We start from the raw sequence: 27,970 nt of genomic DNA on the forward strand, positions 1-27,970 counted from the left end.
AAAGACTCTTATTATCAGCTGAAGCAGAATTGTGGATATTGTATGAACCTTCAGAGAAAATAATTGTCTGAGACTACACACACACACACACACACACACACACAAGTCATCTTTGGAACAAGACACACTTCTTTACACTATTCACTTTTTAGTCTTTAACCTTTTTTTCTACACATACACGATAAATGTTGATCCCTGAGGAGCAAACCAGAGGAGACAGTAGCAGAAAACAAACCAATCCCTGACCCAACATGAGGAGGAACCCATCACAGTAATCAGAATCAAAAGGAAACCTATCATCTAATGATAGACATCAGATAGTGGGATCATAAGTCATTGCTCTTCCCCACCTGGATGCTATAAGGTCAAACATTATGACCATCAGGGAGTTTTCAGTAAGTGAAATCTTCAGGAGATCCAGTCTGTGTTTAGTGATATATTTTTTCTGCTCAGGTAAATATCCATTCTGGCCTGGCCAAGTACAGTATATACATTTAATGAGCTGACACTTGAATCTTTTCAGATATTTAAAATGAGGACTGAAAACTGAGAAGTTAAAGCCACATAAATTAAGTTTAAGATTTTCCATAAAAACAACAATCTCTAAACAAATCAAACATTCCTGTGTGACCTCAAGAGTGAAAATGGAGATAAATAATCCACAGAGACAATTCTTTGTAAAATCCTCCATCAGCAATTTTTTGTGTTAATGGTGGTATTATGATTCTGAGGTGCACCACAGGGTCAGTAACAGGTAACTTACCAAACTAACAGAAGGAGAAAGCACAACCAGGCTTGTTCAGTATTAACCACCACACAAACAACAATAAAAATAGGTCCAGGACGATATTTGTGGCTAGTGACATTTAATTCTCACACAAAACTCAAGAAATACAAAACGATTTCACACACAACTGCATGCTGTGGATATGGTGCCACTCTCTCTCTCTCTCTTTTATTATTCTGGTTTTCTCAGTGGTCAGGACTGGGCAAGCTGCAGACTTCATCTCACTCTCCAATGAAGCTGCAGTAACAGTGTGATCACACAAATAATAACATAATATGTGCCATGGCACGCAGCAGGTGGTTTATATAATGTTCTTTATTCTGGTTTATTATCATCATTAAAACCCAGTACACTTTGACATGGTGTGTCTAATCTCTTATTCAGTTTTATCTTCTTAAAAACCTTTACACAAGCCTTGTACAGCAGCTTACCTTACACTGTTTTAAAGTTGGTTTCCCCATTACTCTTCAATCAGTGGACCCCCGACCCCCCCATACCTGTTTAGGTCTGGAGTGATGCCTAGGTGGGAACAAGATCCCTTGTCTGCATGACTGGTCTCACTGTTTTATAGTCCATCAGTTGTATACTCTCCTCTAATTTTAGGCTGGATCTCCCTGGTCTCCCAGGTCCTCTGTCAGGTCTGTCCCTATAATGTTTACCAGTGTCACAATCCCTGAGAGTGTAAGGGCAGTAGATTACTCTGAGATGTCCACACCCACTGTACTGTATCACTACACTCTACTTCCAGTAGCTAGTGTAATGGGGTTAATTTTGTTTTGTTTTTTTCACAAAAGATGATAATCCAGTAATCCAGTAACATCCTGCTTTCTTGTGTCAATAAAACAAAGTTCCACACATACCAGCTTGTGCCACAGGGATGCTGCTGCTGCTAAGTTGTTGGTAACCAGCGTTCACCCCCTGTAGAACCTCTTTGGTAGCAGACACCTTCACCTGCTCAGTCTGCCCTTTACATGTTCAGCAGTGTCCTCCCAGTTTATTTAAAAACTCAGTGTTACCTAGTTAAACACCCAAGTATTTAAAACCACTTTTTTTCCACATTAAGCCTTTTAAAAAGTCTTTTAAAGCATCAATTAAAACATTCTCTCTGTTTAATACCATGACCATGACAAAAAGAAGCACTGGAGTGAGGCATGTTAAAACCAGAAAGTTGATTCCTCAGTTTACCTAAAAGGTGTTCAGTCTCTTGGATTGAGCCAGACAGAGAACAGCCTTCTCTAATGACACTATAAATTCTACAAGGGACATAAAAAATCTCTTAATTATGATGAACCTAGAAGGAGCATCCATCTCAGCCATGCTTTGAAATCATCAGCCCCTGTGTTGTTAGGCCCAACAGGTCATTTATTCTGGCTTTTTTACTGTTAAGGGCTTCCGTATGCCAGCATAAACATACCAAACATTATGGATCATCACCAGGGGTCTCTATTTTCTTGAGTAATCAGTTGATGAACAACCGGTTTACAGTCTGGAAAAAAAACTTCTCCAGCACATAACATTTTTTGCCACTTTGTGTTTATTAAAAATCCTTGATGTCTTCAGCATGGTATATGACTGATTCTAGAACTGTTCTTCTTGAGAAACAAAGATAAACACAGTGTCTGTATGATTCTCTTGCCCTGTCCCTTGTTACAGACAGGGTCTCTCCTGGTCTGGTTCAGCTAGACAGGGCTTCTCCCAGTCTGGTTCAGCCAGACATCCACAATGCAGAAGCACAAGTACACCTGTTCCTCATGATTCCCACTGATTGTTACCTGTATAAATAAGCAACATGCCCCTCCTCTCATCGCTGGAATGTTATGTGCCGATCATGAACTGTATTTTTGTGTTGAACTGTTTTCTTGTTCTCAACCACACTTTGCTCCTCATCTCACACACTCATCTTGAGATGAGTCAAGTCAAGTCAATAAAAGATTCTTGACTCTTGACTTGACTTGACTCATCTTGCCGGTTAGATTTGACTCTGTGGATTTAACATCTCCATTCTGGTTTGTTTTTTAGCTCATGAAGGACATTAGACAGCACAGTCTAAGTCATTATGCCCAGTACAAAATCTCACAATCTTATTATGTCTATTTATTAAAACATATCAAACAAGATTCCTGATAATGACCCCTAACGTTAGATATTAAGGGGACAGCAGATTATGCAATGTGCATGCTCAACAAGTAGGAAAGGTCAGCTGTAACATCATGTGGACTGGAAGGTCTATAGTTCCATTGAAAGAAGCTCACTATTAGTTAAAGAAATCATTGACTCTTATTTCATCCTAAATTTCCACTACATGTGTGTGTGCATATCTCATAATAGGTCAAAGTAGTAGTATTAAAAAAAGACACTGCCAGCACCAGTACACAATGAGACAATGAAACACTCTCTGGAGAGCTCAGCTGCCTAGAATCCTCCAGGATGATTAACTTGGATTGCCTGTACCTGCTAGGCTGGTCATTTTAGACCAGCTTACAAAGATTCTGGTTTAAGGATATGCCTTCCCCTACTGAATACTGCCTAATGGGCTAAAACACATAATATAATCCTCCCACAGGCAGAGGCAGCTGTCAGTCAATCAGCTCACACTCTTACTAGGACCAGGAGGGTGTGGGGTGTGTTATATGTGCTATTGTTATAGTTATTCAGACTAAAATCACTTCTTTCTTTTCCTTCTAAATTCTTGAACACATTGTTTATAATCAACTGTCTCTCGGAGCACAACCCCCAAGATACCAACCAGTCTGGCTTCAAAGCAGCACATCCACAGAGACTGCCCTTTTGGCTGTCACTGAGAAACTACATGCTGTTAGATCAGCCAAGCTGTCATCTGTCCTCATCCTCCTTGACTTTTCATCAGCATTTGTAGTTAAGTAGTTAAGTACATTCAACAGCTAATAAAACCCCAGCTGTAACCCTGTGTATACTGAGGCTTCAGGCAATGTAAATTAAAACTAGTAAAAAATAAAACTGTGCCTCTTTTATGTGTCAAATGGTAATAACAAAATCAAATATCAAATATGTCTACAACAAGTACGTATTTATGCATACATTTTAGAGATTTTGGGCTAAAAACACAAGCCTGTCAACTTGATCTGGCTTTAGGGAAGCCTGCAAGCATGTATCTACATTTCCTCCTGTACTAAAAGCCCTCTCTGAAGGAGAGCTTGTGGCTGGTATGCACAAGTATTCTTTGCCATTTTTGAAAGCCTTGGGTCGACCTTTTCATGTTCCTTCCACCATTTTAGCGGGTCCCCCTCACTATCCAGGTTGCATGACTGTAAGTAAGACTGCAGCTCACAGGCTACACTGGGTTCGTGGTTGCTAGGTGGCAAGGCTTGTTCAGTAGTTTTAAAGTAGCATCCTAAAGTCATCTATTTCTTTGGAGCGCATCCAGCTTCAGCATTCTCCTCAGTGTTTTCTTGTGGTGGTGCTGGGAGTGTCACCTAAACACATACAAAGACAATTACAACTAATTTTAAGCAGCATTAAATTACTAGATAAATCTCAGTGCATCTTTTTTTATTACCATCACTGCCACAGCCTGCATCTCAGCTTTCAGTCTGGCTTGTATTGATGCTTTGTTGTCTTCAGCGGTGTAGCTCATCTTAAAACGTGGATCCACAGTAGATGCCATGTCCAACAGAGCCTGGATATGTGGCTCGCTGTATTTTTCATTTAGGTCCTCCAGGATTTTAGACTTTATTGCTCTGGACAGGTCAGTATCATCATCCTTAACTTTCAAGATTGACGAGTTGAAAAGATGAAGAACTGGCTTTACAAACAACACGCTGACGTACGTCTCACCAGACAGTGCATCCGTAAACTTAACTAGAGGTTGCAGGGATTTGTTGATTGCCTCTAGCACATCCATGTCCTGCCATGTTGGGATATGATGCCGAGACTTCTTGTCAGAAGACAGGACATGTGCAGTGGCCTTTTCCTGCTCGATGACTCTTTCTATCATGGCTTGACGTGATCCCCACCTCGTTGGACACTCTGTTTTCAGTGAGTGCTCTGGGAGCTTCAGCTCCTTTTGTGCTGCTATAAACTCCCTCTTACACTTCCAGCTGTAGGAGAAGGTGCTCACCAACTTTTTGCAACTTTTTGTTAGTTCATGTTGGCTCGGCTCTATCAAATAATATTTACTAATCTGATACACTATTAAAATAGAAAATAGCATTTTTCATTAACTAATGGAGTTAACTAATGTTAACAAATAAAATCTTATTGTAAAGTGTTACTAGTTTCACATCATAAGGAAAAACACGTTAACACAAGTTACCGATGGCTAAATGCAGTCTATGACCAAAGCAGTGTAGCCTCGTCCAGTTATTCATAGATGCTGCCCTGATCATATTAGCTGCTATCAGTTGTAATGCATACGAGTCTTTCCAGAGATCGCTTCCTTTAGGTCCACTGCAGTAGACTCCGCTGTATGGTCTTGTGGGAAAAACGAAGTTTGCAAAAGCTTGCTTTTCATCTCAAACTCGCTGTCAGTGAAATGAACAGTCAAGCTCAAATACAGTTCTGTCCTTCTACTTGACCATAAGTCGGTTGTTGCAGCAAAATATTCAATGCTGCTAATTTCTCTTTCTATTTCCAGTCTGCATTTCGCATACAGCGAGGGCAGCGCAACTTTAGAAAAATGGTTGCGTGAGGGAATGTTGTCAAGTGTGGCAATCATTTTTTAACCCCCTCACTGCTCACTGTGCTTATTGGACACATATCTTTGGCTACATGATACGCGATCCCCTCCGTTATTTCCTTGTGTCCTTGCGAGCAATGCGAATATGGTATTGCATTTAACAATGTCCCGGTATTGTTGTCTGTGTCGTGGATGGTCGGGGATTTTTTGTGGTTGCTGCTTGTGTCTTCAGCTTTTGAAATTCTTGATATTGCACTGTGGCTTTTAAGGAGGTTAATGAGGTTTGTTGTGTTATCTTGGGATGTTTGGACGGAACAGGAGCACAGTTCACACAAGACTCGTACCTGATCAACATGACTTTCCTCGAAACCGAAATAATTCCAAACAATGGAGTGTGACCCCTTTTTGGGGACTAACGTACGTACTTCTGCACCTTCTTCTTGCTGCTCAGCCATTATGACCGTTCGAGGTGAATGACTTTAAATCTCGTGATGCCAACGTACTTCTACCATAACACTGAGCGCGCTCGCAATTTAGACGCTGTCACGTCAGACTTGTGACGCAAGCCATCATCCATTCTGTACACTCTGACTCCGCCCATAACAACGAACAAACACTTTGCTTGATTTTAGACCGTCTGTTTTGTGCTTTGTGTTTACACATTAATATCGCGACGATTTTTATTAATTAACCGCGGGGCACAAATATCGTTATCATGATAAAAAAACAATCACTGGACATTTTCAAACAAAGGTTGAAGACATACCTCTTCCTGAAACACATAAACTCTTATTTTCCCTGTGTGTTTTATGTTTTGTTGTATGTTGTTTTGTTTTGTTGTAACTACCAGCACAATTCATAGGCTAAAGGTAACTATTGAAGAAGTGTTAATATATTCATTGATAGAGATTTTAAAGAACTTTTGTACATCACTCTGGAAAAGAGCGTCTGCCAAATGCCAGAAATGTAAATGTGAATGAAATGTTATTATGGAAGATTCAGTGATGCAGGAAATAAAAATGTAGCAGACTGCAGTTAGAACCTTTAATGTTTTAGATATCATTGGAAATAAATTAAAGAACATGATAGAGATAAAATTAGAATAATAGCCTACATATTAATCCTCACTTAAAGAGAGAGCAGTGAGGAGGAAGTGAGATTTACATTAACAGGACTGAAGAGTTTCATTTCTCCCAGAATAGAGCAGAAATTTCACCAGATGTTCAACTTCCTTCAGTCAAACTCACTGAAGCACAACACACAGCACTGAATCTACAGCTAATCCCACTCTCTCATCACACTGATCATCACTATTAACTGGAATAAAAGAACAGACAACGTCCAAAACTCAGCTTTATTTCAGCAAAAACTACAGGAAGAGCAACAGGACAGTGAAGAGAGTAAAGACAGAAATGTCAGCATTGTGTAGAATTGAAACTCTATTTAGGATGGATGATAAGCAGCTCTATGTTAAACTCTAGCTTGGATCCACTAGCCTTCACACTGACTCTTTCTGAACGTGACTGGATGATTGGCGTTGTTATGGGAGACCTTACAGCTGAACTCCTCCCCCTTTTCCCAGAGGTCTTTGCTGAGGGTCAGGGTGCTGCTGCGGCTATAACGGCCACTCTTCTCTTCTTCCGCACTGGTCAGAACCCCAGTGTTCACCTGGGAGCCGTCCACTGTCCAGCTCACCAGCGCCCCCTGTGGAGAGTAGCCAGACAGCAGGCAGAGCAGCGAGGCCGATCCTTCAGACAGCTGCAGAGGAGACGGAGGGAGCAGAGACACGGAGGGATTCACCACAGAACCCGCTGAAAAAGAGAAACACACACACACACAGATACACACACACACAAAGATACACACACACACAGATACACACACACACACACACACACACAGACACACACACACACACACACACAGTTAGAAAGGATTCTGAAATATTTCTGTAACTTTGTGGAACTGACTGATCTTACAGAGTAATGAAGTCTAATAAAGTCTGACTTCATGACTGAGTTTCATTGAGTACTTTATTATTTGACCTCAGTTTCAGTGCAGAGACAAAACAAACATGTTCCACACTGTAATTTATCTGGAAAAATCATTTTTCATAACAAGTCTTATTACTTTATACTTCAAACCTTCAGCATATTTAACTGCAGCAAATACAAATGTAGCTGATTACAGAAATATTCATTGTTTAACACAAACACACACAGCAGCTAACATCTGGATTTTACATCAGCACAAAGTCACTATATTTATTAAATGTTTATTATAGAGTAACTGCAGAGTTATTACATGTTGAATATATAGCAAGTGTGTCATTATTACATATTTAACATCAATTATTGTGTATTTGTTGAATGTTCAAGAACATTTCTATGGGATCTGTTCTGATACTGAAATGTATTCCTCAACACAGCATAATAATACACAATAAAATCAATGATGTCATTCTAAACATAAATAATCTAGTTTAAGTTTATTTATTCATGGAATTAGTAATGAACTAAACTGATTTAGTTTTAAAAAGAAGAAAACACACTTACTGTTCACAATGAGTTTGGAGCCTCCACCAAAAGTGTACCACAGTGATACATTCTAATGAAACCATCGTACAAAAACCTCCATCACACTGCAGTGCACACACACACACACACACACACACACACACACACACACAAACACACACACACACACAAACACACACACAAACACACACACACACACACACAAACACACACACTTTGCATTGGTGGTCCATGCTTCAGTGCTCTGTGAGTGTTTATAGCCCTGTGACTTTAACACTTCATGACTGAGAGCTGCTGCTCAGCAACTTCACCCACAGAAACCATGACTTTGATCAGCGTCTTCATCTGCACACTGGCCCTCTGGACTCAAGGTGAGAGTTTAACATCAACTCACAGCCTCACACACTTCATTTCATACTAATTCTACACCACTTTAGAGCACAGAAACACAATCTATGTTTCTCTTCAGGATCCAGAGGTCAGGTGACTGTGACTCAGACTCCTTCAGTGCAAACTGTTGCTCCAGGAAACACCGTCACCATCAACTGTAGAACCAGTAGCAGTGTGGCTGCTGGTAGTGCTCTACACTGGTACCTGCAGAAACCTGGAGAAGCTCCTAAACTCCTGATCTACTTGGCTACTAACTTAGAGTCAGGGATTCCAGATCGTTTCAGTGGCAGTGGATCTGATACTGACTTCACTCTGACCATCAGTGGAGTCCAGACTGAAGATACAGGAGATTACTACTGTCAGAGTTACCATAGTGGTGGAGTGTTCACACAGTGTTAGAGCGTGGTACAAAAACCTCGGTCAGTGAGAGTACACAGAGAAGCACTGCTGCAGCTGGGAGAGACTGCAGGTGCTGAGGGGGAGGATGTGATACAGCACAATGACACACACTGTGGACCAGAGAAAACACACCACACTAACACACTAATACACACACACACACACACACACACACATACACACACACACACACACACACACACACATACACACACACACACACACTGTGGACCAGAGAAAACACACCACACTAACACACTAATACACACACACACACACACACACACACACACACACACACACACACACACACACACACACACACACTGTGGACCAGAGAAAACACACCACACTAACACACTAATACACACACACACACACTGTGGACCAGAGAAAACACACCACACTAACTCACTAATACACACACACACACACACACACACTGTGGACCAGAGAAAACACACCACACTAACTCACTAATACACACACACACACACACTGTGGACCAGAGAAAACACACCACACTAACTCACTAATACACACACACACACACACTGTGGACCAGAGAAAACACACCACACTAACTCACTAATACACACACACACACACACTGTGGACCAGAGAAAACACACCACACTAACACACTAATACACACACACACACTGTGGACCAGAGAAAACACACCACACTAACACACTAATACACACACACACACACACACACTGTGGACCAGAGAAAACACACCACACTAACACACTAATACACACACACACACACACACACTGTGGACCAGAGAAAACACACCACACTAACTCACTAATACACACACACACACACACACACACACACTGTGGACCAGAGAAAACACACCACACTAACTCACTAATACACACACACACACACACTGTGGACCAGAGAAAACACACCACACTAACTCACTAATACACACACACACACACACACACACACACTGTGGACCAGAGAAAACACACCACACTAACTCACTAATACACACACACACATACACACACACACACACACACACTGTGGACCAGAGAAAACACACCACACTAACTCACTAATACACACACACACATACACACACACACACACACACACACACTGTGGACCAGAGAAAACACACCACACTAACTCACTAATACACACACACACACACACACACTGTGGACCAGAGAAAACACACCACACTAACACACTAATACACACACACACACACACACACACACTGTGGACCAGAGAAAACACACCACACTAACACACTAATACACACACACACACACACACACACTGTGGACCAGAGAAAACACACCACACTAACTCACTAATACACACACACACACACACACACACACACACTGTGGACCAGAGAAAACACACCACACTAACTCACTAATACACACACACACATACACACACACACTGTGGACCAGAGAAAACACACCACACTAACACACTAATACACACACACACACACACACACACTGTGGACCAGAGAAAACACACCACACTAACTCACTAATACACACACACACATACACACACACACACTGTGGACCAGAGAAAACACACCACACTAACTCACTAATACACACACACACACACACACACTGTGGACCAGAGAAAACACACCACACTAACACACTAATACACACACACACACACACACACACTGTGGACCAGAGAAAACACACCACACTAACACACTAATACACACACACACACACACACACACTGTGGACCAGAGAAAACACACCACACTAACTCACTAATACACACACACACACACACACACACACACACACTGTGGACCAGAGAAAACACACCACACTAACTCACTAATACACACACACACATACACACACACACACACTGTGGACCAGAGAAAACACACCACACTAACTCACTAATACACACACACACACACACACACACACACACACACTGTGGACCAGAGAAAACACACCACACTAACTCACTAATACACACACACACATACACACACTGTGGACCAGAGAAAACACACCACACTAACACACTAATACATACACACACACACACACACACACACACACACACACTGTGGACCAGAGAAAACACACCACACTAACACACTAATACATACACACACACACACACACACACACACACACACACACACTGTGGACCAGAGAAAACACACCACACTAACACACTAATACACACAACTTTAATATTTATTAAATAAATCCACTGTCATATAAACACCAGAGACGAACAGACAGTGGAGGATCAAACCCCAGAAGGGGTGTGTTTATTGAGGTAGAATACGGGTAGAGATAGGAGTGTGGAGGATACTCAGCTGTAAGAATGGAGAACTGGAAATCAGAGCTGAGGGGAGATGAAGACGTACGGAGGTAAGTGGAGTCTGGGAGAGCAGCAATCTGACTGATATGCGGAGAAGGGAATGATAGCAGTGGAGGTGAATAGGTATAGGCAAAGTAGCTCGGAGGCTAAAGCTAACATAAGGCACCGTAGCCGAGAGTCGGTGCCAAAAACGAGACCAAACGGGGATGAACTGAAGGAAGTGTTCTTAAATAGGGGAGTGGAGGTGATTAACTAATGTGGTGCAGGTGATCTAAATCAATACTCGGGAGAATGAGTGCGCTGGCGAGGTGTCGGGTCCGGCGTGCCTGTGACATCAACATTATAGAGCTGAGACTCACAATTAACTGAACATGTCTTAATTATTAACAAACACTGAAAAAAATGATTCATTGAATTTACACAATTTTTTTAAGTTAAGTGGTTGCAATCAATTTATTTTAGCTACATTTAAATAAATACATTTAGTTCACTGACTTTATTAAACTAAATTTATTTATTCACAAGTAGCTAAAATAAATTGATTGCAACCACTTAACTTAAAAAAATTGAGTAAATTCAATGAATCATTTTTTTCAGTGAACCAATAGATAAAGATGAAGTTCCTTAAACATTCTTTAACAAGTTTAAACCAGAGAATTACATAAAATAATGACAAAATGAACAGGGTTTTTAAAATATATTAATTCATCTAAAATCTATACAGATGACCCTGAGTTATACAGCAGTTTGTGTGAAAAAATGATTCTTTATTTGTAACTAGATGACATTAATTAGAAACTCTGTAAGGCACTGGGTTGAATTTCTACATTAATTATTAACACCAGTGATTTGCAGTTTCTTGATTTGATTGAATGTGAAATGGAAAAAATGTTTTTCTGTAGAGATTTCACAAAAACACTGCAACATCAGCAGCACAGTCAACAACCTGAGCACAACAACAAGCACACAGAAACTCTGACCAGTCCTGCCTGCTCCTGACCAGTCCCAAACTTCTGCTCAAAGTATCTCCAATCTCACCCACTCCTACATGAAGTTTAACCCTTCATACCCTCTCTTACTGACTCCTGCAGAATAACTGACCAATCCTGTCCACTGAAGCAGAAACTCTGAGAAACTCCACCACACCAACTCCTGCAAAAAACTTTGATCAATCCCACCGTCTCTTGAAGAACATTTGTCCAATCCCATCTGCTCCATTTCTCCAATTCAAACCAATTCTGCCCAAGCAAGCTCAGAAAACTCGGGGTCTCAGTATGAGAGCTGACTTCACTTCACCAAACTCTCATAAACTGGGTTAACTGGTATCATGATGTGGGTTTACATCTCGTTAAGGTGATCCAGACTTTCCTCATCAAGTCCTGTTCACATTCACTGTAAAAAGATCAGATCTCACACTGCTTCAGATGCTTGTTGGAAAAGCTGGAGATGGATCGTGTTAAAGCTTTATATTTTACTGCAGAAGAACAAGAATATGAGGTATACAATAACCACAAAAAGCAATACTGTCACTGCTGCAGGGTGTGGGGCAAAAAAGAACTGACTGTGTAAATGAGTGAGGGCATTTTATTTAATTTCACATCACACTTGATAATATAAAAATATGATAAAGCTGGAAAAGACATTTAAATACGTTCAGAATTTATTTGCTTAAGGAAGGATTCATGATTTCTACACTGATTTCTATACTGGCTCCTCCCCCCAGTACCAGGGGAGCTCGTTTTAAACAGGTAACAGAAGAATTGGTCAGTAAATGCCTGTCTCACAGCCCTGCCCTCTGATTGGTCCACGGTGACAGGATGCAGCAAATCATGGTCATTAAATCATTAAATGGTTTTGTGCCATTTAAAGAACTGATGTTTTTTTGTCCTCAGTATTTTTTTCACAGTCGCTTATGTTAGAAAAGTGTCTACGTTTACATTGGGGCAGTGGCGGCTCAAGTGGTTAAGGCTCTGGGTTGTTGACCGGAAGATCAGGGGTTCAAGCCCCAGCACCACCCCGTTGCTGCTGGTGGGCCCTTGAGCAAGGCCCTTAACCCTCTCTGCTCCAGGGGCGCCGTATCAAGTCTGACCCTGCGCTCTGGCCCCAACCTCCAAGGATGGGAAAGACAGACTTTCAGTGTGCTGTAATGTATATGTGACAAATTTCATGAGTCCATTTCATGAGTCCTTCACCACCAGGGTGCAGTGTGACATCATACAGATGTGGTTTAAGAATGCTCGTCAGAGGGACAGGAATCCCGTGACGACTCCGAGGAAAGACGAGACCAGTAGGTGGCAGTCGTGTTTCGTGTACATTGAAATTGATCAACATAACGTGGTGCAATTGGTGTATGATATCAAAGTACCACAAAAGCTATTTAAAAGCATACGGAGCAGTCTGTTCTTGCAGTAGGCTACTCTGATGTCTGATGGTCTGAGAAGCGCTGCATGAAGTCAAACACATTAAATGATGTGCTTGGCCACGGCATTTCTCTCAGAAGCAGATTAAAACAAGCAACAAAGAAAGTAAACGTGTGGAATTCATATTTAACATTTTCAGCAGTGAGTTTTTAATGTCATAACTTCATGGTGTGAGGTTTTATTGCGTGTGATGGAAGTGGGAAGAACGCGTTGCCCTGCAGGCAGCTGAACCTGGAGCGCGAGCATCCATCAGGATACGTTTAAAAAATATCTTAATATTCTACAAATGCGCCCTTCTTCTACTTATGCACTTGTTTTGAGTGTAATAGTTAAAACATATTGTGCCTAAAAGCTATTTTAAGCTATTGTTATAATATTATAGCAATATGTAAAAATTTGTTTATGGACTGGTCAAATGGCTCTATCATTGAACGTTTGATCGTTACTGTAGCACTTATATATTATCTTATGTCACGTTTATATATTCTCTAAAACACTTCTAAATATGAAATATATCTATCTATCTGAACATGGTCTCTGTTTAATAATCACTGCGGTATCTCCCTCCCGCAGCCCGCTGCTATGTACAGTCCTGTAAACTCGTGCACTCTGAAGCTCGCTGGACCGAACAAGCAGATGTGCGTCCGCTGACTTTTGTTGCTTAAGGGTCAGTGCAAGTTTTTGATTTGACATCTTTTATTAGCTGATTTTTAAGAAATGCAAAACTTCTGTCAGGGAAACCTGTTTAATGTCTGTAAGCAAAGACCTATCCACACCTATTCACATTTATGTAAGTCCACCTAGAGTATAAATTTTAATAAAATAACATTTAGTAAAATTATTACATGGATGCTACAGTATTGGGACAATAAAAGCTTTCCCTTACCGACCCCTAACCCTACCCAGTAAATACTTTATTCTTAATAAAGACTCAATAGGCTCGATAAGGATCGTTTGATTCTTACCTGCAATTATCTTGTCATGTTCATATTTTTGTCTAAAACACATCTAAATATGAAATATATCTACAGTGAACATGTTAAATAAAAAAATTGGAATGTAGTCTAGATCCAGATATCCTGTTTTTTTAGCCTCTGCCTAATATAATATAGTTATATTGTAATATTTGTTCATTTTTTCACCCCTTAAAACTAGGCTACAGTCTGAAGGATTGTAGTAATGTGATTTAAAGGCTAAACAGTTGCAGTTTGTATAGTGCACGTTTCAGTGTGTGAAGTCGACCGCACCCAACGCCATCTGGGGGTTTTGTATATTGAGGCATTAAGCAGATGTTTTTTTATCCAAAGGGATTCGCAAAAATTCTCTCTTTTTTAATTTTCATATCCAAATGGGCTGAATTGATGAAACATTTATTTATACAATATATTGTTATATATAAACCTAACCTTTTGTAACTTAATTTAATACCTCTCCTATAATGTGCTTTGCCAGCGGATGAGTTAACCTCTCTCCAGCGCTTATTTCCAGCAAGCGACAGAGATGATAAAATGCTTGAGAGCCACATTTTTGAAGTTTACTCTTTTTTTCCTGCTTGAAACCTGCATTGAACATAACTTACGTTATCGTCCGCCGTTATACATACAGTATATCCGTTATACTGTACTGTTTATATTGTGTGATTGCCTACATTTTAGTTTAACACCATGAACTCCAATTTACACTTAATTTTCTTATTTTTGTTTGCATTTTTCGGTGTTGGAATCTTACTTCCCACATTCATCCGAGTTTATGTAGCGCATTTCTTTGACATTAAATGGCATATAAAAAAGCTTTACAGGAGCCTCCGCCTACTACAGTAGTTTTGATATACTATCTGATTTAATATTGTTCGTTAATTGTTTCACAGCTTAAATATACATTAATATACATAGACAGCAGGATGTTTCTGAGGCGATCTCTTCGCCTTTCTTCCCCAAAGAGGTGCTAAATGTAATTTCCATGTAAAACCCGGTTCGAGCCGTGTTCAGACGATCTGAGATATCTTCCCCCACAATGCTTCTCCCACACTGACTTTTAGGGTTGGGGAGGGTCTACTCTCATGAGTTAGATTGTCAATCATGGACAAGGACATGCACAGAAGGATCCCTATTTATAGGGATAGACATTAGGGTAAACTGGTTACAGGTGACACAATCAGGAGAGAGAACAATAGGTCAGGCATTACTCGAAAGACACACAAAAAAGCAGGCTTGGCGGGTTCACCTGCCAGCGCCCTCCTCAGGCCTGGCAGGGAACAGTCCAGCAGTTCCTGACTGTAGTATCTTTTAGTTCTTCAAACCAGAACTTTCCGATGGCAGCAATTAAATCAGTCTTCCTAGTTGGTTTTGCTGTTTTTCTAATATAGTCTTTCATAGCATGCCACACCATCTCAATGGGATTCATATCAGGGGATTCGGCTGGAGTCTTGACCCAGTCAATGCCCTCTGCTGCAATGACTTTTCTTGCAGCAGTGTGCTTCGGGTCATTGTCCTGGAAAAAACGGTGGTGGACTCCGAAGTTTTCCCTGATGTATGGGGCGGCGGTTTCTTTTATGATAGCTTCCTCGAAGAAAGACCGGTCCATTATCCCTTCAAATATTGCAATCGGTCCTGGTCCAAGTCTGGATATTGCCCCCAAACATGAACTTTCAAAGGATGCTTTGGTTTTGGTTTGAACACACGTCTTCCTCTTTTACAAAACGACATAGTGGCAAAGCGATCCAAAGCCACCATTGTTTCATCAGTGAAAATTACGTCGTCAAACAGCTCCTTCCCCTCGATCCATTTTTGAGCTTGTTGAAGTCGAAGCTCTTTATTTGTGTCTCGGATCATGGGACAATGTTGAGTTTTCCCATACCTCCATCCACAAGTTTTTGTCTGACACTGCATATGGATCGCTCATGCGACATTATGTCGCTAATGTCCACACCAAAGTCATGAAATGGTCCATTTTCAGGAGACTCTAGACTCGGAGTCTCCAAAAGAGTCGACATCAATACAGGACTGTCGCCAGCATCAACCGGACCGTCTGTGGAGGTGGACTGATCTGTTGTCGGCGGACGAGACGGGGGTGCCTTTTCTTTCAAACACTCTTCCAACCAGCCTACTCTTGCCTCCAAATTCAGAAGCTTTCGTGGGAATGCCATTAACTCGTGCTTCAAAACTTTCACTATGGCGGGACACTGGTTTTTAATCAGTGCAGCCTGAAGAAACCAACGTTAAGAGTAATTTTAATACATTTATTACAACATGGACATGTACATGAGTGCTTATCAGTGTTACAATAAAAACAATTACATACCGATTTCTTTTTTACAAGCCATGGTTTGTTCTCCTTTCCTGATTTCTGTAGAGACATTTTGATGGTTAACACAGAAGTGCAACACAAACTGAACAAGAAATGGTGTAAATAAAAATACTTTCCTACCCTTTGTTTTTTGCTAGCGCAAATGGCGACTTTCTTATAGAATGTCTTTGCCTCCATGTCTGTTGTGAGATTAAATTTTCTAACAGTTTAGTACCACGGGTCGATGTGCAGCAACCAAATAAGTGACACTTTTACATGAACTGCAAATGCATACACTGTACATTGGCTAGTTTGATGCAGCATTTTATAGCTTAGGATCTCCCCCCAAAAGATAGTGTGAATGTTTTGGTATTAACTGCATTTACAAAACAAAACCGATTTACCAGTTGAAAAGACTGTGAAATGGTTAGGACAACCGCCTGATGCTTGTTTTTTTCAAAGCCCATTCAGATGTATAACTTTTAAAGATAAAAATGTTTAGGACAACTACGTAGTGTAGTAATGTAAAATAAAGTGCCTAATTCATGTTTAAGTATTTATTGGGTAGGGTTCAGGGTCTATGTGAGGAGGGATTTCATTGTCATAATAATGCAGCATCCACTTTATTATTTTTATAAATATAATCTTTTATACTCTGTTCATTATATCCTGTTAATCTACAAAAATACTGACGTGCAAATAGTGTCTGCCAATATATATGTGACTTTTGTGATTTACTGTTTTCTGCATAAACTCATCCTACATAATGTAAAGAACATTCAGTGAAAATATAATCTTGATATCCTTAATATTGAATATTAACAAGATCATGTAAAAGATCATAATCATACTGAAATTAATGGTTAAATTCAAACTTTGATGCTCCTTATCTCAGAATTTGATTTCTGGGTTTTCACAGGCAGGGTAACACAGCATGTAATTACTATTTAACACTTATTGAAAATGTAATACTTTTAAGAAATAAACTGGAAACGGGATCTTCTCAGGTTCATTCAACTATTTTGAGTAAGTAGCATCTATTTGTGCAACTATATTGCAACTATTTGCACTTAGTGAAAATCGCGTCCATTTTACTTGGTGTAAGTAGCATCTACAACTATATGCACTTAGTAAAAACAGCGTCCATACCTAATAAAATGTGCTATTTTCACTTAGCGCAAATCTATCACTATTTGCACTTGTAATTACACTTGTAGTGTAAAAAAAACGTATCAAAGCCATTTGCACTTAGTGTGAATAGTATCTAATGCTATTTGAATTTGGCGTTAATAGGCGCTAAATAGCTGTCTGAGGAAAAAAGCTAAATAGCTTTCAGAGATGCAAATACGGTCATTTTTAAAAAAGTTAAAATAACAGTATTAAACTCATGCAATATAGGGATTAAGTTGTACTGTTTTATTTATAAAGCCATATACATCAACGTGTTTGGAGTAATGTGAACAAGCAGATGTTCAAAGCAGATAAGTTATACCTACCTTATTATTAAAACAGGTAGATGCACATGCAATGAGTAAAGTTTCACTTTTATGCGTATTCTCAACGTAGCTTAATGCATTAAGTAGTTTTATTAATACATTAATTTCACTATTCACAAATAGGCCTAATATATTATTCATCACTCTAAACACGTTAATGTAAATAATGACATTATTCTCAAAATATTACGAATTTAATCCCGTATTGCTACGAATATTGTGATTTTTACTTTATTCTCATAGTGTAAACTTTATTCGCGAAATATTACTACTTTGTCACAAAATTTTGCATTATAATGACTTTAATCTCAAGAGGTTTTCCATTTTAATTTTTATCTTTGCACAGGCATCTTTAAAGTTGAACAAAAAAAGTTATGCGCAGATGGCAGGACAACACCAGCGCAATTAAGCATTTACAAAGCACATAAAAATACTTCGCAGCTTTACACTAAATTTATACATATTCATTTAAAATGTAAATATTATTATATATAAAATATTATTATATATGTATTAAAGTATTAATATATATACACTATATTGCCAAAAGTATTCGCTCACCCATCCAAATAATCAGAATCAGGTGTTCCAATCACTTCCATGGCCACAGGTGTATAAAATCAAGCACCTAGGCATGCAGACTGTTTTTACAAACATTTGTGAAAGAATGGGTCGCTCTCAGGAGCTCAGTGAATTCCAGCGTGGAACTGTGATAGGATGCCACCTGTGCAACAAATCCAGTCGTGAAATTTCCTCACTCCTAAATATTCCACAGTCAACTGTCAGCTGTATTATAAGAACGTGGAAGTGTTTGGGAACGACAGCAACTCAGCCACGAAGTGGTAGGCCACGTAAACTGACGGAGCGGGGTCAGCGGATGCTGAGGCGCATAGTGTGAAGAGGTCACCAACTTTCTGCAGAGTCAATCGCTACAGACCTCCAAACTTCATGTGGCCTTCAGATTAGCTCAAGAACAGTGTGCAGAGAGCTTCATGGAATGGGTTTCCATGGCCGAGCAGCTGCATCCAAGCCATACATCACCAAGTGCAATGCAAAGCATCGGATGCAGTGGTGTAAAGCACGCCGCCACTGGACTCTAGAGCAGTGGAGACGCGTTCTCTGGAGTGACGAATCGCGCTTCTCCATCTGGCAATCTGATGGACGAGTCTGGGTTTGGCGGTTGCCAGGAGAACGGTACTTGTCTGACTGCATTGTGCCAAGTGTAAAGTTTGGTGGAGGGGGGATTATGGTGTGGGGTTGTTTTTCAGGAGCTGGGCTTGGCCCCTTAGTTCCAGTGAAAGGAACTCTGAATGCTTCAGCATACCAAGACATTTTGGACAATTCCATGCTCCCAACTTTGTGGGAACAGTTTGGAGCTGGCCCCTTCCTCTTCCAACATGACTGTGCACCAGTGACCAAAGCAAGGTCCATAAAGACATGGATGACAGAGTCTGGTGTGGATGAACTTGACTGGCCTGCACAGAGTCCTGACCTCAACCCGATAGAACCCCTTTGGGATGAATTAGAGCGGAGACTGAGAGCCAGGCCTTCTCGTCCAACATCAGTGTGTGACCTCACAAATGCGCTTCTGGAAGAATGGTCAAAAATTCCCATAAACACACTCCTAAACCTTGTGGACAGCCTTCCCAGAAGAGTTGAAGCTGTTATAGCTGCAAAGGGTGGACCGACGTCATATTGAACCCTATGGATTAGGAATGGGATGTCACTTAAGTTCATATGCGAGTCAAGGCAGGTGAGTGAATACTTTTGGCAATATAGTGTGTATATATATATATATATATATAAAAACTGTGTCTATTTCTTTCAGAATTTATTGTGGATGTTTTCTCACAATCACTACATTACATGTGCAGTTAACAAATTTATTGAACACTTTTTAATGTAACGTGATAAATTAAAATCGTATTTAACAATAGTATGAAGACTACATAGCAAACTTTGAGTGATTATACTGTATAATGTGCTCTGGCCAGAGTTGTACCATGTGTCACCTGGTGGAAATCCTGTGAAGTACAACACATGCATTTAAATACTACAGCGCCGACTTGCAGAAGCTCGCGGCACACTGTGGGCGGAATCACGGCATGCCACATCTGTAAATACACTACCAGTCAAAGTTTGGACACACCTTTTAATTAACAGCACCTCAGATTAGAGGCGTTATGAAGGCTTTACAGAGCATCAGTAGCAGACATATCTCAATATCAACTGTTCAAAAGAGATTCTTGTGGATTTCGGCCGCCTTCAGCATTGTTTTACAATGTAGAAAGAAATAAACATCAGGAAAGACCATGGGATTAGAAGGTGTGTCCAAACTTTAGACTGGTAGTGTACATTCAATGCTGAAATGAGGCAGCTCCTAAACAGCTGGAAATTCCATAAAAAAAACAGGATTCATGATTCCAGCAGGATCCAGGAATTGTTTTGACTGTTCTGGTACAAACTCACAAAGTTAGGAATACTCTGTATCTGTGGGATTGTCCTCCTAGTACTCTTCTATTTCAGACTCAAGTAAATTAACTAAACCAACAAAATCAACTTATTAAGTTTCACACAGTTTTTCTGTAGTCGTGTTGAAGACATGGCCAGTGTTCCAGATTTAAAAGAATGTGATGAATGATAAGTTTATAACTGTGTCTGTGTAATAGTAGTTAAAATACGGTTCATATTCTTTATGAAAAGAGTCAAACGTCAAAAGACAATTTCTTATTAAATCCAGAGCTGTTTAATTGCAGACTACAGAGAGAGAGAGAGAGAGAGAGAGAAAGAGAGAGAGAGAGAAAGAGAGAGAGAGAGAGAGAGAGAGAGAGAGAGAGCAGTGAGGTGTAAGTGAGATTTGCATGAACAGGACTGAATAGTTTCATTTTTCCCAGAATAGCAATTGGTGGTCCATGCTTCAGTGCTCTGTGAGTGTTTATAGCCCTGTGACTTTAACACTTCATGACTGAGAGCTGCTGCTCAGCAACTTCACCCACAGCAACCATGACTTTGATCAGCGTCTTCATCTGCACACTGGCCCTCTGGACTCAAGGTGAGAGTTTAACATCAACTCACAGCCTCACACACTTCATTTCATACTAATTCTACACCACTTTAGAGCACAGAAACACAATCTATGTTTCTCTTCAGGATCCAGAGGTCAGGTGACTGTGACTCAGACTCCTTCAGTGCAAACTGTTGCTCCAGGAAACACCGTCACCATCAACTGTAGAACCAGCAGCAGAGTGGTTGGTGGTGATGAACTACACTGGTACCTGCAGAAACCTGGAGAAGCTCCTAAACTCCTGATCTATGGTGCTACTAGCTTACAGTCAGGGACTCCAGCTCGTTTCAAAGGCAGTGGATCTAATACTGACTTCACTCTGACCATCAGTGGAGTCCAGACTGAAGATACAGGAGATTACTACTGTCAGAGTTACCATAGTGGTGGAGTGTTCACACAGTGATAGAGCGTGGTACAAAAACCTCGGTCAGTGAGAGTACACAGAGAAGCACTGCTGCAGCTGGGAGAGACTGCAGGTGCTGAGGGGGAGGATGTGATACAGCACAATGACACACACTGTGGACCAGAGAAAACACACCACACTAACACACTAATACACACACACACACACACACACACTGTGGACCAGAGAAAACACACCACACTAACACACTAATACACACACACACAAACACACACACACACACACACACTGTGGACCAGAGAAAACACACCACACTAACACACTAATACACACACACACACACACACACACACACACACACTGTGGACCAGAGAAAACACACCACACTAACTCACTAATACACACACACACACACACACACACACACATACACACACACACACACACACATACACACACACACACACACACACTGTGGACCAGAGAAAACACACTTTAACTGAACATATCTTACTTCTTAACAAACCATTAGATAATAATAAACTCCCTTTAACATTCTTTAATGAGTATAAATCAGAGAATTATTTGAAATCAGTAGAAAAAATGAACATTTTAAAATATATTAATTTATTTCAGTTCTGGACAGATGACCCTGAGTTATACAGCAGTTTGTGTGAAACATCTCAATGATTCTTTATTTGTAACTAGATGACATTAATTAGAAACTCTGTAAGGCACTGGGTTGAATTTCTACATTAATTATTAACACCAGTGATTTGCAGTTTCTTGATTTGATTGAATGTGAAATGGAAAAAATGTTTTTCTGTAGAGATTTCACAAAAACACTGCAACATCAGCAGCACAGTCAACAACCTGAGCACTACAACAAGCACACAGAAACTCTGACCAGTCCTGCCTGCTCCTGACCAGTCCCAAACTTCTGCTCAAAGTATCTCCAATCTCACCCACTCCTACATGAAGTTTAACCCTTCATACCCTCTCTTACTGGCTCCTGCAGAATAACTGACCAATTCTGTCCACTGAAGCAGAAATTTTGAGAAACTCCACCACACCAACTCCTGCAAAACCTTTGATCAATCCCATTCTCTCTCTCACTCTTACAGAAACTTTGACCAATCACCTCCTGCTCCTGTTCAGAGTTTAAACAATCTCACCTGCAGAAAGTTTGACTAATCCCACCTGAGGATTGAGACCAAGCAGTACAATGTAATTAGCAGTACATTTTTATTCAATATTCATTCTTTCTAAGTGTATAGAGTGTACTTTAGAGAGAATATCTCCTTGGATTCATGCAGTGAAAGTCTAAAAACTCAGGAAATCTATTGTATAACATCTCACCATTAACTGTTTAAGATTGATTTATCTATTGTGTATCAGAGATGTTATAGAGAGGCTTTTGAAGAGGAATGTATAAGAGGTCTCTCCAATCTGAGGTTTCTCAGCTACTGAACTATAGAACTTAATTTATTTGACTCATATGTTACTACAGGTGTTTTCATCCAAATATAACTGTTTGGGGTTTGTTTTGGAAAACCCACCTACACCCACACCCCCCTCCACACCCCATTCATATAAAACCCACACACAGGAGATAATGTTTGACTCCAATGAGAGCATATTTATTACAAGTAATCTAAAATAGGATTGAGTGAAAACAGCTGAAAATTTAGAACTAGTGCAACACACGAAACTAGAACAATGAACACAAAGAAAAAATAAAGTCATATATTGCTACAAAACCCCAAATATTAGAAAAATTAATACGAACATAAAATAAGAAAGAAAAACAACACCAGTAACTACACCAGTTACACTCATGTGCATCATGCCACAGCTGGAAGAGCTTTCAGTTTGAAGTGGGGCACAAGAGCGACACGGCACTTTCGGCAATAAACAGATTGATAATTTTCCACCAAACTGAAGAATAATACATAACAAATGAGTGTTTCCGTACCTTTCAGATGATATAAGGTATTCCTGATCAGTATTCAGATGAGGACTCAAATGGAAAAACATTAGCCTCGCTGTCATTTGTCAATAGATCCAGCACTTCAAGTGTCGTATTTATAGCACCTTTTTTCCAGCTATTCTTTAATTTAAAAAAAAAAATTCAATTCAATTCAATTTTATTTGTATAGCGCTTTTAACAAAGAGCATTGTCTCAAAGCAATCTCTGTATGCCTCGGGATGGGTAGAAGAAGGGAAACAAGTGGAAAGTAATTAGCGTAGCTGCTGTTCATAATATTAGCAGCACTAGATGATAATGTGTATTTAATCAGATGTACTGGAGCACAAGGTTATGGGATGTGTTAAATGTATGCCAGGATAAAGAGATAAGTCTTTAGTCCATGTTTAAACTGGGAGACTGTGTCTGAGCCCCGAACACTGTCAGGAAGACTATTCCAAAGTTTAGGAGCTAAATACGAAAACGCTCTACACCCTTTTGTAGACTTTGATATTCTGGGAACTACCAGAAATCTAGAATTTTCAGATCTTAAGTAATGTAGTAGATTGTAGCGTGTCAGAAGACCGGAGAGATACGTGGGAGCGAAACCAATTAGAGCCTTGAATGTAAGTAGTGCTAGTTTATAATCAGTTCTAAGTTTAACAGGTAGCCAGTGCGGGGATGATAATATTGGGGTTATATGATCATATTTTCTTGATCTGGTAAGAACTCTGGCGGCTGCATTCTGGACTAACTGTAGCTTGTGTATTGAAGATGCAGGACAACCACCTAGTAATGCATTACAGTAGTCCAGTCTGGAGGTCAGGAATGCATGAACTAGTTTTTCTGCATCAGATACAGATAAAATGTTCCTAAGCTTGGCAATATTTCTAAGATGGAAGAAGGCTGTTTTTGTGATATTGGAAATATGATTTTAAAAGGATAAGTTGCTGTCTAATATTACACCCAGGTCTTTCACTGTTGAGCTAGTAGTAACAGTACATCCTTCTAAAAGCAAGCTGAATTGTGAGAGCTTCTGTGTATTGGTTTTTGGACCAATAAGTAATATCTCTGTCTTATCAGAATTTAATAATAGGAACTTATCGGTCATCCAATCTTTATTATCTTTAACACACTCAGTTAATCTAGACAATTTACATAATTCATCTGGTTTTGATGAGATATATAACTGGGTATCATCAGCATAACAATGGAAACTAATCCCATGCCTTCTAATGATGTTACCCAATGGAAGCATGTATACTGAAAAAAGCAGAGGTCCTAAAACTGATCCTTGTGGGACCCCGTATTTCACTGGCACTACACTGGACAGTTCACCATTTAAATCTACAAAAAGGTATCGATCAGACAGGTAGGATCTAAACCATTTTAATGCCTGTCCCTGAATACCTGTGTGATTTTGTAAGCAATCTATGAGAATAAACTATAGACTATAAACACTAAAACTATATATATATATATATATGTAAAACTATAAAACTGTATATCTTAAGAATTTCAGGATTATGAAACCCTAAAGGATCCTTTCACAATACGAGTCCTGATCTCCATGAGATCCCTGAAGAACGGTGATGTTTTACTAATCCCTCATTGTGGTCATCTTGAATTGATCCTGCCCCAGAGCAGGTTAGCTGTGTACAGTATGTTGCCATGGCGATCTACCCAGCTTAAAATCTGTGAGAGTGTAACTTTGGGTTATGAGTTTAACTCTGAAATCCTGCTTTGTGGTACATCCTATGATTATTTAAAGGGAGTAGTGTGAGTACAAACAGCTGAGTGTCATTAGTAATCTGGTGACTGTGAACAGCTTGACTGGAGGTCATGTGATGAAGTTGCAGGCTGAGGATCATGGGAGTTGTATATAAATCAGTGTTGTGACAGTGAAGGTGGGTTTCATTCACAGAGGTTTTGTTCCATTTGAAGAACTACAGCTTTTTTGTCCTCTGAATATTTTCCCACAGTAGCTTATGTTAGAAAAGTGTCTACATTTACACGAGTCCTTCACCACCAGGGTGCAGTGTGACACCATAAATACATTCAATACTGAAATCAGGCAGCTCCTAAACAGCTGGAAATTCCATGTAAGGCAGGATTCATGATTCCAGCAGGATCCAGGAATTGTTTGGACTATTCTGGTCTCACAAAGTTAAGAATACTCTGTATCTGTGGGATTGTCCTCCTAGTACTGATGCTCCTCTATCTCAAATCAAATTTAGTGAATTAAGTGTAAATCGACTTCTTATAAAGTTTCACACAGTTTTTCTGTAGTAGTGTTGAAGACGTGGAGAGTGTTCCAGATTTAAAAGAATGTGATGAATGATGCTTGATTTCATGACTGTGTCTGTGTAATAATTAAGTTAGAATAAGGTTCATGATATGGTGTATGAAAAGAGTCAAACTTCAGAAGACAATTTATATTATATCCAGAGCTGTTTAAATGCAGGGTCCAGAGAGAGAAAAAGACACAGAGAGAGAGAGAGAGAGAAAGAGAGAGAGAGAGAGAGAGAGAGAGAGAGAGAGAGAGAGAGAGAGAGCAGTGAGGTGTAAGTGAGATTTGCATGAACAGGACTGAATAGTTTCATTTTTCCCAGAATAGCAATTGGTGGTCCATGCTTCAGTGCTCTGTGAGTGTTTATAGCCCTGTGACTTTAACACTTCATGACTGAGAGCTGCTGCTCAGCAACTTCACCCACAGCAACCATGACTTTGATCAGCGTCTTCATCTGCACACTGGCCCTCTGGACTCAAGGTGAGAGTTTAACATCAACTCACAGCCTCACACACTTCATTTCATACTAATTCTACACCACTTTAGAGCACAGAAACACAATCTATGTTTCTCTTCAGGATCCAGAGGTCAGGTGACTGTGACTCAGACTCCTTCAGTGCAAACTGTTGCTCCAGGAAACACCGTCACCATCAACTGTAGAACCAGTAGCAGTGTGTATAGTGGTAACCGTCTCGCCTGGTACCTGCAGAAACCTGGAGAAGCTCCTAAACTCCTGATCTACAGAGCTACTAGCTTACAGTCAGGGACTCCAGCTCGTTTCAAAGGCAGTGGATCTAATACTGACTTCACTCTGACCATCAGTGGAGTCCAGACTGAAGATACAGGAGATTACTACTGTCAGAGTCTACATGAGATCAGTAGTAGCTGGGTGTTCACACAGTGTTAGAGCGTGGTACAAAAACCTCGGTCAGTGAGAGCACACAGAGAAGCACTGCTGCAGCTGGGAGAGACTGCAGGTGCTGAGGGGGAGGATGTGATACAGCACAATGACACACACTGTGGACCAGAGAAAACACACCACACTAACTCACTAATACACACACACACAAACACACACACACACACACACACTGTGGACCAGAGAAGACACACCACACTAACTCACTAATACACACACACACACACACACACACACTGTGGACCAGAGAAGACACACCACACTAACTCACTAATACACACACACACACACACTGTGGACCAGAGAAGACACACCACACTAACTCACTAATACACACACACACAAACACACACTGTGGACCCGAGAAAACACACCACACTAACACACTAATACACAGACACACACACACACACTGTGGACCAGAGAAAACACACCACACTAACTCACTAATACACACACACACAAACACACACTGTGGACCCGAGAAAACACACCACACTAACACACTAATACACAGACACACACACACACACTGTGGACCAGAGAAAACATACCACACTAACTCACTAATACACACACACACACACACTGTGGACCAGAGAAGACACACCACACTAACTCACTAATACACACACACACAAACACACACTGTGGACCCGAGAAAACACACCACACTAACACACTAATACACAGACACACACACACACACTGTGGACCAGAGAAAACACACCACACTAACTCACTAATACACACACACACAAACACACACTGTGGACCAGAGAAAACACACCACACTAACTCACTAATACACACACACACACACACACACACTGTGGACCAGAGAAAACACACCACACTAACTCACTAATACACACACACACACACACTGTGGACCAGAGAAGACACACCACACTAACTCACTAATACACACACACACATACACACACTGTGGACCAGAGAAAACACACCACACTAACACACTAATACACAGACACACACACACACACTGTGGACCAGAGAAAACACACCACACTA

General features: G+C 40.3%; 4 gene segments (V, D, J or C); 3 read left to right on the forward strand and 1 right to left on the reverse strand.

Moving 5' to 3' along the window:
- Positions 1-6,932: 6,932 nt before the first annotated feature.
- LOC131369913 (immunoglobulin kappa constant-like) lies at positions 6,933-8,047 on the reverse strand. The segment is given in 2 exon segments: positions 6,933-7,252; positions 8,035-8,047. Coding segments are annotated over 2 exon segments (333 nt in total).
- A 238-nt stretch (positions 8,048-8,285) lies between these two features.
- LOC131369914 (immunoglobulin kappa variable 1-39-like) lies at positions 8,286-8,767 on the forward strand. The segment is given in 2 exon segments: positions 8,286-8,349; positions 8,448-8,767. Coding segments are annotated over 2 exon segments (369 nt in total).
- A 12,553-nt stretch (positions 8,768-21,320) lies between these two features.
- On the forward strand, positions 21,321-21,799 carry LOC131369805 (immunoglobulin kappa variable 1-39-like). The segment is given in 2 exon segments: positions 21,321-21,384; positions 21,483-21,799. Coding segments are annotated over 2 exon segments (366 nt in total).
- Positions 21,800-26,405: 4,606 nt separating this feature from the next.
- Positions 26,406-26,923, forward strand: LOC131369820 (Ig kappa chain V region K29-213-like). The segment is given in 2 exon segments: positions 26,406-26,496; positions 26,595-26,923. Coding segments are annotated over 2 exon segments (420 nt in total).
- Positions 26,924-27,970: the final 1,047 nt, after the last annotated feature.

The sequence above is a fragment of the Hemibagrus wyckioides genome, linkage group LG19 (genome assembly GCF_019097595.1).
Source record: "Hemibagrus wyckioides isolate EC202008001 linkage group LG19, SWU_Hwy_1.0, whole genome shotgun sequence".
In the NCBI taxonomy this organism is placed as follows: domain Eukaryota; kingdom Metazoa; phylum Chordata; class Actinopteri; order Siluriformes; family Bagridae; genus Hemibagrus; species Hemibagrus wyckioides.